The sequence below is a fragment of the Macaca nemestrina genome, chromosome 12, assembly GCF_043159975.1.
Source record: "Macaca nemestrina isolate mMacNem1 chromosome 12, mMacNem.hap1, whole genome shotgun sequence".
NCBI lineage: Eukaryota > Metazoa > Chordata > Mammalia > Primates > Cercopithecidae > Macaca > Macaca nemestrina.
The window spans coordinates 110,522,234-110,537,257 of NC_092136.1; the positions used below are offsets into that span (position 1 = coordinate 110,522,234).

General features: G+C 34.8%; 1 protein-coding gene across 4 annotated transcripts in view; it reads right to left on the bottom strand.

Annotated features, from left to right (window-relative positions):
• Positions 1 to 15,024, bottom strand: part of LOC105493640 (Rho GTPase activating protein 20) — a 124,607-nt gene that overhangs the window by 30,092 nt on the left and 79,491 nt on the right. For 3 of the 4 annotated variants that reach the window (XM_071075569.1, XM_011761452.2, XM_011761453.3), the window contains exons 4-7: positions 13,238 to 13,387; positions 5,612 to 5,653; positions 4,608 to 4,692; positions 1,701 to 1,778 (exon numbers count right to left, since the gene is read on the bottom strand). In XM_071075569.1, the coding sequence (XP_070931670.1) occupies positions 1,701 to 1,778; positions 4,608 to 4,692; positions 5,612 to 5,653; positions 13,238 to 13,387 (355 nt within the window). Of the gene's footprint in view, positions 1 to 1,700; positions 1,779 to 4,607; positions 4,693 to 5,611; positions 5,654 to 13,237; positions 13,388 to 15,024 lie in introns of those variants that run through there. The other variant, XM_011761454.2, reaches the window with a different exon arrangement.

Genomic DNA, 15,024 nt, shown 5'->3' on the forward strand with positions numbered 1-15,024 from the left:
ATTGTTCACTAGCAGAATTATAATCCGGCAACATTATAAATCCCACTTGAAAGAAATGATACTAAATTATACAGATTTTTCTGAATTCTCTAGGAGGGATAAAGCAGAAATGTTTTAAATGAAGCTAGAACAGATAAGTCTGTTGGCAATATTTCATATCCTTGCCTTTAACTTCTGATAAAAAATCATGGCCCTGCCCTTATAATACCATAAAAACCATTCCATTCCCCCCATACTCAGTTTATCTGTTACTTCCTCCCTGCCCCATCCCTCCTAGTCAAAAAATTTATTGTAAATAGGAAGACCAATCTAATAAAAATCCTTTCTTTTTATATAGTGTCCAAACACACTGTAATAATCCCTTAAAACTGGTATAACCAAATAGTCTCAATTCTTAATTAACAGTTTTTTTTTTGGTCTGAGGAGATTAATAATTTTATCCAAAGGAAAAGCATAGATAAGAGAATGAATCCTGTCATTAATTCCGCTACATACCTCTAAAACTATCTAGTTTCTTCCAAAATATATTCATATAGCTTAGAAATTAATGGAGGTGCCTACTTTACCCAGTGCATATATTTTAAATGTAATCAAATTTATATCACTAAATTTAACTAATTATCAGATTATCCCAAATTCTAGTTGTCCTGAGTTCTAAAGGGCTTACTATAGTACTGTGTATAAGCAAATCTAAACACAAGTAATCAAACTATGGCATGTCTTAAATATGTGTCATGAATTGCTCTGCAAACAGTGCTCCTTGAATGATGTAACATGACACATATTTAAGATATGCCATAGTATTCCACAGTATTATTAACTGTATTTAGATTTGCTTATATACAATGTACTTTCATTTTACAGAGAATCTCACTGAGGGAATAGTGTTTTTAAGTGCTTCCTTTAGTTATCATCCTTTTGAAAGTCATTCCCTTTAATGAAAGTACTCATTGTGTGGTGTTTATACAACTGGTAGCAAGGTGATGAGGACAGTCTTCCAGTTCTCCTTCCTCTACCTCATCCTCAAATGTTCTAATCTGCTCCACTCCTAAAATTCTCAAAAATTCACCTCTATCGCAGAAAAGAGAAAGATACAAAGCTAAAAGTAAAACAGGGAAGAATGTGGTGTGCACACTAAAGCTCTCCAAATCCATGATCTAATTCAAAACTTGTCTTTTTACTAACCAATTTATCAGAGGTATTAACCCTATCATGCTTAGGTCCTGTAGCCAGCCAATATGGTTTTATGTAAAAATTCTACCACAGAACAAACTCTTCAGAACTCATCATCCTAAGACTGACCGAGTCTTGAGATAATAGCAGGATAATTATATAAGGGAAAAGTCAAATTGTGACCAGTAGCAAGGAGAGAAGGAGTATGACGCTTTATTAAGAACTTTATACCAAAAAAATTTATATATATATATACAGCATACATAATAAAATACATGTTGTCACTTTAAAATTATAGTCCAATCTTATAATTTTCAGATCACACAGATTTTAAAATAGGAGAACAGCACCACCCATATATTAATCATATTAAAGCTTTAATGTTCTTATTTTCTATATTTTGGAGAGTAAAGTATGACTTTGGTATCTCTAATAATCAACTGCCTTATGATGGAAGGAAAATACTTACATAAATTTAAATAATCAAAGTTTATTTTTAATTAAGAATATCTAGCAGAATAACTTACAGTTATCCCTAGCATTGGTAATGACATGTTGATAACTTCATTCGCTGTATCTGAATTCATTACTGTTATAGTTTTAGACTGTAGAAAAAAATAAGAAATATAGCTATAAAATAATGAATTTTAAAACAGGTTAACAAATAGTCACTGTCAAATGATTATTGAAAGGCAAATCTTGATTTCAAGTGTGGACAGAGTAAAGCATAAGATTTAGGGAGAACATAAAACTTTGATTATAATTTGCTTTCATTTCCTTATAAATTATGCCCTCTAATAAAACATTTCTCTTAAAGGATGCATGGCTTACAGAATATAAAAACTTAAGCAAATAAGAAAGACTACATATATTTCAGAGAGAGTACATGGACCCAGCTCCCAATTAAAAAAATAAATCAGTGAGGTTGGTCCTCTGTCTTATTTCCATAATTGTATTTCCATAAGGCAATGGGTAATTAAAAAAAGGCAAGAGCTGAATCTCTATTTCTTCCTTAGTAGTGTTTTCACAATACAGGGTTTTATTTCTTTGCATGGTATAAAGTCAGGTTAGGTAGAATTAGGATAATAACTGGTTGCAAAAGATGTTTAAGGTTTTGAATTTTTAAAAGTCACTACTGGGAACTTTCCATGTGTCACACACTGTGGCCACTAAGATTTTAATTGTTGAAATCTCTGGAGGACATAAAAAAATAAGTCTAGAAGAAAGAATTGAAAATTTTAGAAAGCTCAATTCTATTATCAACTCTGCCAATGAACAGAATATCTATAAAAGCTCTGTGCTAAACTATACTGAATACTTTTACTTAAAAATAGACAATTTGCAGCAAACAGTAAAAGAGTTAAGAAGATTCTGAGATATCTATAGAGATCGCTGAATTCCAAAATGCATTACTTAAATATAAATGCTATGTTGTAAAAAAACTTGATATATACATAGGTTTTACACATGAGAATTATAAGATTAAATCAGCAATTAGGGCTGTGTCCCTGATAAAGAAGGCTTAAATGGCATAAAAAAGTAGCATAAATACAAAAATGATACAAAAATATAGGTAACTGAAATCTGATAATTCATTATTTATCTTTCCATTAATAGAATTTCTCTGAGTGAATTATTTGATATGATGAATTGCCTCTAAAAATTGTTTAATTGAATTTTAATTTAAAAAAGCATTTTAAATGCACAATTTCAAACTGTTCCTGGTAGCCCCAAGGATTGTGCAAAATTGTCTGAGTGAAACAGGGAGTCTTTGGAGCACTCAACCCAGTGTCTGTCTTCTACCAGAGTGTTATAGTTATATGACATACTGGGCTTTAACTTGAGAGATAATTTTTAAAAAGGCTTCTGATTTTTAAAAAGTCTAAAATTTTTTCCATTTAATTTAAAGAAACTCTCCCATGAAGTCTTGTAACGTGAAGAATCTATCCTCCCAATAACCTGGTTTCTAAGATAATAGTTTTTCTTAATACTAGGCATATATGTTCAAAACATAATTATAGAAAGTATATTTTTTTCCTACATGCTTTTCCAGTATACAAAACAAGTGAATTTCAGTAGAAAGAACTCTTTGGCTAGTAAACAAATAACAGACAGAACTGAAAATGTGGCAATTTTGTTCCATATTGGCATAATTTACTGACAAGGTGTGTATAACTAGAGGGCAAAGATAAAGAATGCTTCCCACACATGCACTCCTATTTGGGGGAATCACTCTGGAGGCAGGGCTCCCTGAACGAGAGTCTTGTTATGAAAGCTACTTTAGAGAGCAAAGGACAGAGTATGTTACATCATCCTTGACTTAACCAGGGTACTAGTGATAAAAACAGAGCACCCAACCTGACCATATCTCTTATCTTCTCTTTCAAAATGACAGTGGGACATCAGTCCTTTCTCAAGTACACACTTTCCATATACTGAAAAGAAAGTGTTAAAAAAAATTAAGGGATTTTACAGGAAATCCTGAATGTAACCAACTGCCACAACTGAATCAAAGCAGACAGAAAAAAACAGGTTTTTGTTTTGTTTTGTTTTACTTTGCTACAGATCTCTGTAGTCTCGTACTATAAAAATTTGAGTATTTCCCTCAAGCAGTGACATCTGGCATTCAGGAGGTGGTCAGAACATTTGCATAACTTTTGCTTTTGGCCAAAACATAACTATTTTGCACTACATATTTTTCCACACACAAATAAAGCTATTCTGTGTGATCTAGAGCTGCTGTGAAGTATGACAATTGACAGTATCATAAACTATTCACAAATTTTCATATTTTTCATAATTGATAACATTTATCTCTTGTACTATGATTTCTGTCATCAAATTATACATAATAGCTGGGGTTAAAGACTTAGCATTTATGTGATTGATATGGTAGACACTGTGAAGTAGTAAAGTGCTGATCCTTTAAAAATGTCACCTCTCCTAGATCATCCTCCTGTGAACCTAAGGGATTCAATCCCTAAAAACTTAAAGAATGAAGAACTTTTCAAAACCACTTTCTGCTTAAGAAGTGACAAGTTGGGAAAAAATTGCTTAATAATAATAGGAAATACTCCTGTGGAAACAGCTTTACTACAAGCCTCTGCAGCTGCTATTGAAAAGATTCAGAGAAATATTCATACCGGAGGGAGGAAAGAGACATCTCACAAGCAATGTTCTTTCCCAGCGTAAATGTTAAATACTGTAGTTCATATGAATTTCTCTTGCTTCATTTTCTCTAGGGCTTATTTTCCATATATATGAAGACATACATATAACCAGGAAAAAGGATTTTCCCCGTGGTATTTCTAAATGCCTACCTTTCATAGCACATACACAGTCTGCCTTCCTGCCTGCCTGTCTCTCTTCTTATCCATAGTGTTCTATCTTATGCAGGGACTTGGAATTTAATTTTCTGGCTTAGAAACACTTACATAGGCACAATTCCCAATGTCCTTGGCGAAGATTTTGAGGGGAATGCTCTTCGGATAGTCCTTTTCTTTCTCTAGATTGATGTATCTAATCAAATGCAACAACAACCCAAAACAACACTGAGTCAGATGGAATTCGCTAATGGCTTATTTTAAAAATCAACCTATTTTGCTAATATTTCCAATATACTTATATGCTATTTTTTAAAAAGATAGATGAGAAGACTCAGCAAAGTCAGATTACATTATGGGTTGGAAGAGAATAAAAAAATTCAGGACATTAGGCATGGGCACAAAAAAATAGGACATCCAGGTCAAGTGAGGTTTGAGAAGCACAACCAGGTTAGGGCACCTCTGGGTAATGTTTTACCCTCAAAGTTTCCCTGTCTTCTTTGGACAGGTCCAGCACCTTACTGATAAGTATAGGAACATATATAATAAATATTTTATAAGGTCAAACCAAAGCAATGGCCTTGTACTTCTCATTTAACTCCCCAGTAGGGTGTAAATCTTGGTTATCCTATTGTGTGGAGAGGGAGAGAGGACAGGAGGGAGGGAAGGACTGTAAGTCTAATAGATGAGCCTAAATCAATCATTCTAGTCTGCATGCTCAATGGTAGGGATAATAACTACCATTATTTTTGAGGTGCTTAGCAGAAAACCCTGCATTTATGGAAACTTAATACATACTTTGAGGAAACTGTTAGCTCCAATTGGTAGGCTGGAGACAATGGAAAAAGAGAGGAGATTATTGACTAACTTCTGTCTAAAATGATGTAACTAGACCTCAATGTTCTCCTTCCTAGAAAGTTAAGAAATACATGTAATGAGAGAACATTATTTATAGCAAGTAAGTAGCTAGTGTACAATATAAACAGCAGCTTATTTAGAGGACAAATGAACAATTTCGACTAAGGAGAAGGGGAATAATTTGGGGCACATCTCTGCAGAAAATGTCTTCATTTATTAAAGGTTAAAGATTAAAAATATGAATACTGAAAAAATACCTCTGAAGGAGAGAGAGCCATTTGTCCTTTTGTTCTGGAGAACTGCAATCAAAGAAAATGGGAGAGAAAAATTAAACCACATAAAATACCTATGCTAACAGATTTAGGATTGTCAATCCAGATGAAAATGTCAACAGCCTGTTGTTACTAATGCAGTTGCACACATAAGCTGCAACCTTGGCATAATTGTGTTCTGGAGAACTCTGCAGTGAAAATATCCCTTTGGAAAAACTACAGTCAAACGTAGTTTTATTAAATCCTTTTGGATGGATCTAAGACAAACCCTCTTTTCTACTTTACTGCTTTTTTACAAGTGGTATCGTATCACTGAGAGACAGTTCCTATAGTGGAAAGAGTACTTGATTTGGAATCTAACACTTGGTTTCAAAATTATATGCAAGCTAGACAATCATGGGCAAGTCATTTAACCTCTAAGCCTCCGTTTCTACATCTATGAAACTGGGTTAGTATTTTTGTAGCTCAAACGGCCATACAAATAGAAAGTATGGTTAATATTGAGAATACAGAGATTAAGAGAAATTTGGCATGTGAATGGAAATCTCTTTGCCCAGAAACCAGTTTGCTATTAGGAAAAGAAACATTTTTAAAAATCACATGCAGCAAGGTTATCATTTAGTAAATTTGTTAGTTGAAAACTTATTCTTAATAACTATAACCGTCTGATTAAGATCAATTTGCAACTAAATTAGCATTAATTTTTATGCTGATTTCACTATTAATTCTTAAGATTAAAAATAATTTAAAGTTTATTCCTATGTAGTCTTGTCACTAACAAACTTTTAAAATCATATTTCTCTCTCATTTTTTTTAAAGACAGGGGTCTTGCTCTGTTGCCCAGGCTGGAGTATAGAGGCATGATCATGGCTCACTGCAGCCTTGAACTCCTGGGGCTCAAGAGATCATGCTGGCTCAGCTTTCTAAGTATCTGGGGCTACAGATGCATGCCACAAGGCCTGGCTAATTTTCTAATCTTTTTAGAGATGTTGGAAATCCTAGTTATTTTATTATTTCCAAAAATACATTTATTCACTAACTTTGTTGTTTAGCAATTTTCTCCATAAGCAATCTGCCAGGATTGGCCATCAGAAAGTGTATAACTTTTTTTTTTTTTTTTTTACCATTGAGCATACATTTTCCATCTTTCACAATTCCTTACTATCTTTTGATGTACTCTCTTTTCTAAAATAGATTTTCTGGGTTCACTTATGTCAAGTCTTGGATTTATTTAGCAAAAATCTGTTGAGAAATAGATAAGAGGTTTGCTTCAGACCTGCTAACGTTTTTCAAAGCAGTTAAAGAAAATTGTCCCTTTAAGACACTTAGTATTTTTAAAATTTTTAACTGAAATAAAAGATATATAGAGAAAACTGCACAAAGCTTACATGTACAGCTTGAAGAATTTTAACAACCTGAACACACTCACATAAACCAGCACCCAGATCATGAAATAGAAAATCACCTTGGAAGGTCCCTTATGTTCTTTTCCAGGCAGTAGTTTCCACTATCCTGACTTCCAATAGCATAGAATAGTTTTGCATGTTTGGGTACTTTATATAAATGTAACCATAAAGTATATACTATTTTGTGTCTGGGTTCTTTGAACATTATGTTTATAATATTTAATTATATTACTATATGTAGTTTTAGATAATTATTTTTTTTCTTTTTCTTTTTTTTTTTTTTTGAGACGGAGTTTCACTCTTTTTGCCCCGGATGGAGTGCAATGGTGTAATCTTGGCTCACCACAACCTCGGCCTCCTGGGTTCAAGCGATTCTCCTGCCTCAGCCTCCCGAGTAGCTGGGATTACAGGCATGTACCACCACGCCTGGCTAATTTTGTAGTTTTTAGTAGAGACAGCGTTTCTCCATGTTGGCCAGGCTGGTCTCGAACTCCCAATCTCAGGTGATCTGCCTGCCTTGGCCTCCTAAGGTGCTGGGATTACAAGAATGAACCACTGCGCCCGGCCAATTCATTTTCATTGCTGTGTTCCCTTGTTTGAATATATAGCATATATTACTTCAAAATATAAATTATGAAATGTGTCAGGTTAACGTATGGAGATGAATTTGTGTAATCTTCTTATATATTTCCCTTTCCCCCCTGCTCTATACCTGAATCCAGGACTCCCTTTCTTTAGTAATTCTGAATCTCAGGCATTTTTAAGGGACTAAAAATAGAAGTACTTCAAAGTCAATGGCTATCTCTGGGTTTTATAAATACTTAAACCCCTTAAAAAGATAGTAAGATCCAAGACAGGAGAAAGCAGTGTATCTTGGAAAATAAAAAGGGCATGGCAGATTAGAGGAGATAGAGGCCTGTCATCACTGACAGTGAGCCGGGAACCATATGTCACTCAGTTAAGGTGCCCGAAGGAAACAGAAAGAACCCAGAGGAAATGACTTTAAGGAGTCATTAGGGAGGCTGGGTCCTAGGCACCAAAGTTTTTATATCAGCAAAGATATCTTCCACCCACCCTCTGCCCGCCCCTTATGGCAAAGAAGCAGAACATCTCTGGATATACAGGGACAACTCTGAGCATAGAAAAAAATGTCAGCAGTGACCACAATAGACTAAAGTCAGAAGCCCTTTGTCTGTTTTGGAGGCATCTTAGAAATCTCCTGTATTATAGTTCTACCTTACAAAAACAGCAGTTCCAGTAAAGAAGAAAATCTGATTTCCTACCAGCCTGGCAAAATGGGGGTTTAAGATGAGTTTTAATTTGATCTATAAATAAACATGCATACCTGAGTTTGTAGTCTAAGATTCACAGTAGGTACTTAAGTTAACATATTATTTTCTGATTCTTATAGACAGACTACTGTCAGATTCAAGTACTTCCTGTGTTTTTTGAATAATTTTCCCATTCCATAGTACCATTATTTGTAAAATCAAGGTGCAGCACCTATTTTTCTGGTAGATATAGATCCTAAGTTGGTGAATCAGAGTATATGTAGTGATAGAGATGAAATTCCTTTTGGGCTTTTTTGGGATGTGACTACCCTGTTTTCAAGTAAAGCATGAAAAGTTCACATTGATTGTCTGCTCTTTCCTCAATTTGACTCAATGGAGAGTTTTTCAAAGATTCTGGCAATTGTCAGTCTTAGATTTCAATGCTATTAGTTTTTACTTTTTATTTTTATTTTTTTGAGACCAAGTCTTGCTCAGGCTAGAGATATTGCCCAGGTTGGAGTGTAGTAGTGCAGTCACAGCTCACTGCAGCCTTGAATTCCTGGCCTCAAACAAAGCTCCTGCCACATCCTCCCAAGTAGCTAAGACTACAGATGGGTACCACCATGCTCAGCTAATTTAAACATTTTTTTAGAGATGGGGTCTATATTGCCCAGGTCTATGGCCTCAAGCAATCCTCCACCTCAGCCTCCCAAGTAGCTGAGACTGCAGGTGTATGCTACCATGCCTGCGTAATATTTTGACTTTTTTTGTAGGGATGGAATCTTGCTATATTGACCAGTCTGGTCTCAAAACTCCTCCCCTCAAGTGGTCCTCTCACCTCAGCCTTTCAAGCAGTTGGGATTACAGGCACCAGCCACTGTGGCTGGCTATATTTACAAAAAACACTTATTATAGTAACTGGAGAGACTGCTTCTTTAACTCGCTACCCGATGGAATTTTAAATGAATCATGACCTAGATTTCCCTAACATTTCCAATGATTGCCACTCCTTCCTAAAGATCTGAGCTTCCCTCTTGTATTTCACTTCAGTGTGAAAATTTGTGTTAACATTTTTTTTTTTTTGGTAAGACAGTTCTGCTAGTAATAAATTATTATAGTTTTTTTTTTTTTTTTTTTTTTTTTTTTTTTTGAGACGGAGTCTCACGCTGTTGCCCAGGCTGGAGTGCAGTGGCGCGATCTCGGCTCACTGCAAGCTCCGCCTCCCGGGTTCCCGCCATTCTCCTGCCTCAGCCTCCTGAGTAGCTGGGACTACAGGCGCCCGCCACCGCGCCCGGCTAATTTTTTTGTATTTTTGGTAGAGACGGGGTTTCACTGTGGTCTCGATCTCCTGACCTTGTGATCCGCCCGCCTCGGCCTCCCAAAGTGCTGGGATTACAGGCTTGAGCCACCACGCCCGGCCTTATAGTTTTTTTTTTTAAAATCTTCACTCTACCTTCATTTATAAATAATATTTTTGCTGAATATTGTATTCTAAGTTAAAAGGTTTTTGTTTCAACACTTTAAAAAATATATTCCATTGTCAGCTGTGCATGGTGGCTCACTCCTGTAATCCCAGCACTTTGGGAGGCCAAGGCAGGCGGATCACCTGAGGTCAGGAGTTTGAGACCAGTCTGGCCAACATGGGGAAGCTCCATTTCTACTAAAAATACAAAAAAATTAGCTGGGCATGGTGGTGCGCACCTGTAATCCCAGCTACTCAGGAGGGTGAGGCAGGAGAATCACTTGAACCTGGGAGGCAGAGGTTGCAGTGAGCCGAGATCATGCTATTGCACTATGGCTTGGGTAACAACAGCAAAACTCCATCTCAAAAATAAATAAATAAATAAATAAATAAACAAACAAATAAATAAATAAATAAAGTTCCACTGTCTTCTAACCTCCATAGTTTCTAATGAAAGGGCCATAATAATTCAAATTGTCATTTTCCTATTTGTAATACATTGTTTTTATCTGACTGCTTTCAAGATTTTTCTCTTATCTTTGATTTATGGTAGTTTATAGTAGTTTATAACATGACCAGGTATAGTTTTCTTAATAGTCACATTGTCTAGAGTTCAGTGAGCTTGCTGAATGTGAATATTTATGCCTTTTACCAAATTTGGGTAGTTTTTAAGCACTATTTCTTCAGCCCCATTTCCTCTCCTCTTTCTGTAATTCCAATGAGATGTATATTATACTTTTTGATACATTCCCACAAGTCTGTGACACATTTTTCCTTTAAAAAATCTTTGTTTTTTTTCTGTTCCTCAGATTAGACAATTTGTATTGATAAACCTTCAAGTTCACCAATTCCTCTTTCATTTCCATTCTGCAAAGAAGGCCACTCAGAAAATATTTTATTTAAAATATTGTAGTTTTCAGTTCTAGAATTTACATTTGGCCCTTTTTGGTATTTTCTATTTCTCTGCTGATATTTACTATCTTTTTATTAATTTAAATTGAATTTTCCTTTTACCTGCCATGCTTACTTATGAAAGCTGTTTTAAAATTCTTTTCTGGTAATTCAACATATGAATCATTTTAAGATTGGTCTCTGTTGATTATCTTTTTCCTTGTTCTTCATATGTCAAGATATTTTAGATTGTATTCTGGACATTCCAAATGTTTCAGAGACTGTATTCTGTTATATTTGTGGAACGGTGTTGATATTTTTGTTTTAGCAGAAACTAACTTGATTAGATGATGCTACAAACTCTATTTCATCTGTGATGGGTTGCAGCTCAGTTCAACGCTTTCAGTCTTAGCTCAAGATGCTTTCAGTCTATCTCATGCATGTGGGGTTTGGTGACCAGTCAGAGATTTGGGCAGTGTTTATACATAGAATTTGGAGCTTGCCTTCTCTGCTACTTTCCTTTTTGAGATTCTCCCCCTCATCCCACAATAGCTGTGGATGACATGGCTTCTGTCCTCTGGTTCTTCAGCTCAGAAAGACTGTTTCTGCCAGTTTTAGTTGTCCTACACTATGATGTAACTGTACCCTGCCCTCAGGCTAAGGCCTTAAAAACAGGAAACTCACCCAGTACTTGTGCCTACTTCCAAGTTTAAATTCCTCTCCAAAAGACTTCACTCTGACATATCAGAGGCAGAACTCCTCAACACTTCACTTTTTAAAAAAAATAAATTCAGAAATTTTAGATTTCCATAAAAGTTACAAAGATAATACAGAGATTCCCTACATAGTTCTGATGCTGTTTAAGTTTAGAGGAATCTAATATTATTCTTTTACATTATCATGGCCCATTTGTCAAAACTAAGAAACTAATATTAGTACATTACTATCAAACTCTTGACTTTATTCAGATTTCACCATTTTTCCCATTAATGTCCTTTTTCTGTTCTAGAAGCTAATCTAGAATACATTATAATTATTATATCTCTTTAGTAACTGATCTATGACCATTTCTCAGTCTTTCTCTGATTTTGTTTTTTTGACCTTGAATATTTTAAGGAGTGCTGGTCAGGTATCCTGCATAATGTATCTCAATGTGTGTTTGTTCAATGATTTCCTCATGATTAGACTGGAGTTAAAGGTTTTTGGGAGGAAGATCACAAGGTTAATTGTTCTTCTCATCACAATATACCAAGGAGTACATTTTACCTACGTGACATCACTGGTGATATTAACCTTGATCATTTGGTTAAAGAACCATAGTTTGAATAATATAATATAGGTAAAACTTGTTTCCACATTTTCCCCTCTTCTTAAGATAAAAGAAGTTTCACGAAAATTCCTTGATTAAAAATGTCATGTAGTCATACCCTCACTTAAAATTACGTCCTTTCACCTGTAACTCCAAGGAGATTAAGCAATAGGAAATGATAATATCTAGAGAAATCTGTCATGGAAAAGATATGTTGAGAATGAAACAAACACTTTTTTTTTTTTCCAAATTAGTTCTTAAAATCTTGTGGTAGGCCAAATAGTACATAATAGAATTTAATGACATGCCTATCTTTTAATAGATTAACATCGTGGAAAATTTTAGTTGTCTGGCTTTAGGATGATGTCCTAGGAGTTTTGTGGTAGCAAGAAGAGAAGCAAAACAAAAAGCATCATGTGCATGGGATGAACACTAACTTTAAGTGTAAAACAAATACTGGAGAGGTTGGGACACAGTTATTCAAAATCACAGGTTGTGACTGTGATTGTTCACTCTGAACTGGACGGTGCCAATTAAGCATGTTCATTAGAAGAGGACAAATATTCTGCATTCATACATTCTCCAACCCCATCCTAGCACAGGAATAAGTCTTGGGAAGCTCTGACTCCTTAAAATGATACCTTTGCTTTTCGTTGTCACATCTCTATAGACACCAACTGAAAACCTGCTACACAATTTAAGTAACCAGTATTTCATGACATTAGTTTTATTTGTATAATAAAACACTATTTAAAAATTCGAGAGTATAAACCACTTACTGAAACTTAATTGGACTATACAATTTGCTTCAATGAAGGTCTTTTTCAGTGGTTTGAAAAGACTGATAAGACTTAAAAGCTCAATATGTAAAACAAATACCTACATATTAAGGAAGAGGATGTTGAAGAGGGGTTCCTAAAGATGGGACTACTCTATTCCCCTTCCATATTCCTGGAAGTTCCTGTTTTTTTTTTTCCACAAAAATAACAAGTCAAACCAAGGTAAATGATCCCAAGAGTTCCCAATATTTACCATTAATTTTCACATATTTTAATCAAAAGCCCATTGGGAGAAATATATGGCATACAAGTATTTTGGTTGGGTGTATGTGTCAACAGATGAGTTACTGACTTAATACACAATCAGAACAAAATACTTCCCTCTTAAAAATTAGATGAATAACATTTGATTATTATTATTTTTTAAATTTCAGTCCTAGAAATGATCATAGTAGCTAACCCAGGTAAATAGAGGACAAGCTGTGATTCTTACCTGAAAGTGGCCACAAAGTTCACCGTGGGCCAGCCCAAAACAAAGGATTTCATGGCATTGGTGTTGCCTTCTCCCACTTCATCCACACAGCTTGCTGTCCACATATCAGTTAATTTAATTTTATTTTTTATCTTAAAGTTATTGTTATATCTAGAAAGATAAAAACCAAACAGAACCTTTTGTTATTTTGTTTCTTAAATTTTATGGGAGCTTCTCTGGAAGCCATCATCCTCAGCAAACTAACACAGGTACAGAAAATCAACTACCACATGTTCTCACTCATAAGTGGGAGTTGAACATTGAGAACACATAGACACAGAGAGGGGAATAACACATACCATGGCCTGTTGAGGGGTGGGGGCTGAGGGGAGGGAACTTAGAGGACGGGTCAATAGGTGCCGCAAACCACCATGGCACACATATCCCTATGTAACAAACCTGCACATTCTGCACATGTATCCTTTTTTTTTTAGAAGAAAAATAATTTATGGGAGCTTCTGTACTTGTGATAAAAGGACCATTTTTCACTAATCATGGGCCAAGTGTCTTATTCAGTGTTTTTATCTTCAGTGCCTAGAAGAGTAAACTAAAACAGGGTTGGCTACCTTGGCCCAAGACGATCTTTGAAACATTGGTGAAACAATTAGTCCTCATGCCTGCATTTATGGCAAGAAATAGCCATAAACTGGCCACCTTATTTTTCTGTATGTCAAGCACTGCATTAAAAACCTAATTTGTACTGCTGTTACAAAATATTAATTCATTTATTATTTATAACTTGCTAATTTCCAAAACAATTTGGCTGAAAACAGAAAATACACAGGATTTATTAAAATGTTTATAAAATTTTCATTTTAAGAGAGATGCACTAAAAAAATCCCTGTAGTTAATTAGAATAATTTATAATACATTTTCAATGAAGTGGTTACAAGATTTTCTAGGCTTTAGAAGCATAGGTTATTTTAAATTTCCTTTCTTAGATTTTGTTCAACCATTTCCCCTTATATTCTGGCTAAAAGTAAAAATCTGCAGCCCCCCAAAAAGAACCTAAACCAAACTTGAAAAAAAAAAAAGTAGGATTGACACAATTAACATTCATCTCTGGGGACCTTGAAGGTGATCTATTTTAATTCAAGTGAAATTGCTTTTAGACAATTTCTACCTAATCCCCGTAGACTCCTGATATGGAAACCACCATATCTCTTGACCTAATTGTCAGGTTTAATGCTAGCAGGGACCTGAGATTTAAATAGAAGGCAACAACAAGGATAAAGAGAATGCTCAGGAAAACATGGGTACCTCTTGGCATTCAGAACCATTTGTGTAAATACTAAAAGTTAAAATGAAATCAAAGGTAACTTATATGGAAGTATCCCTAAAATTCCTCTGATTCATGGATTATTTAAAGTTAAAAATTTTCAGTGAAATTCATAAGATGAAAAAGGATTTTGCAGGAACTGAAGGAAAATCTAGATTCAAAGCCTCATGTATGCTTCCCATAGAATTTAAGTGTATTAGAAAGTGTCTTGTGGCATTAAGGCTTCTTCCTATATTTCAATATTTCCCCCCCTATTGTTATGAATCTTTAGATTTTAAAAATAAAACAGACCCAATTACAGACCAAATCTTATTTGTTGATGCCAACTGTTTGGGTAATATAAAACTAAAACTACACATCTTTTGAAAAAACAGGTATCTTTCCATATTTGTTTTCATGTATTTTGTATTTTCTGATGCAAGTCTCTATCTTAGTAGATACTGCAGATATCATGTGGGAACATCCACAT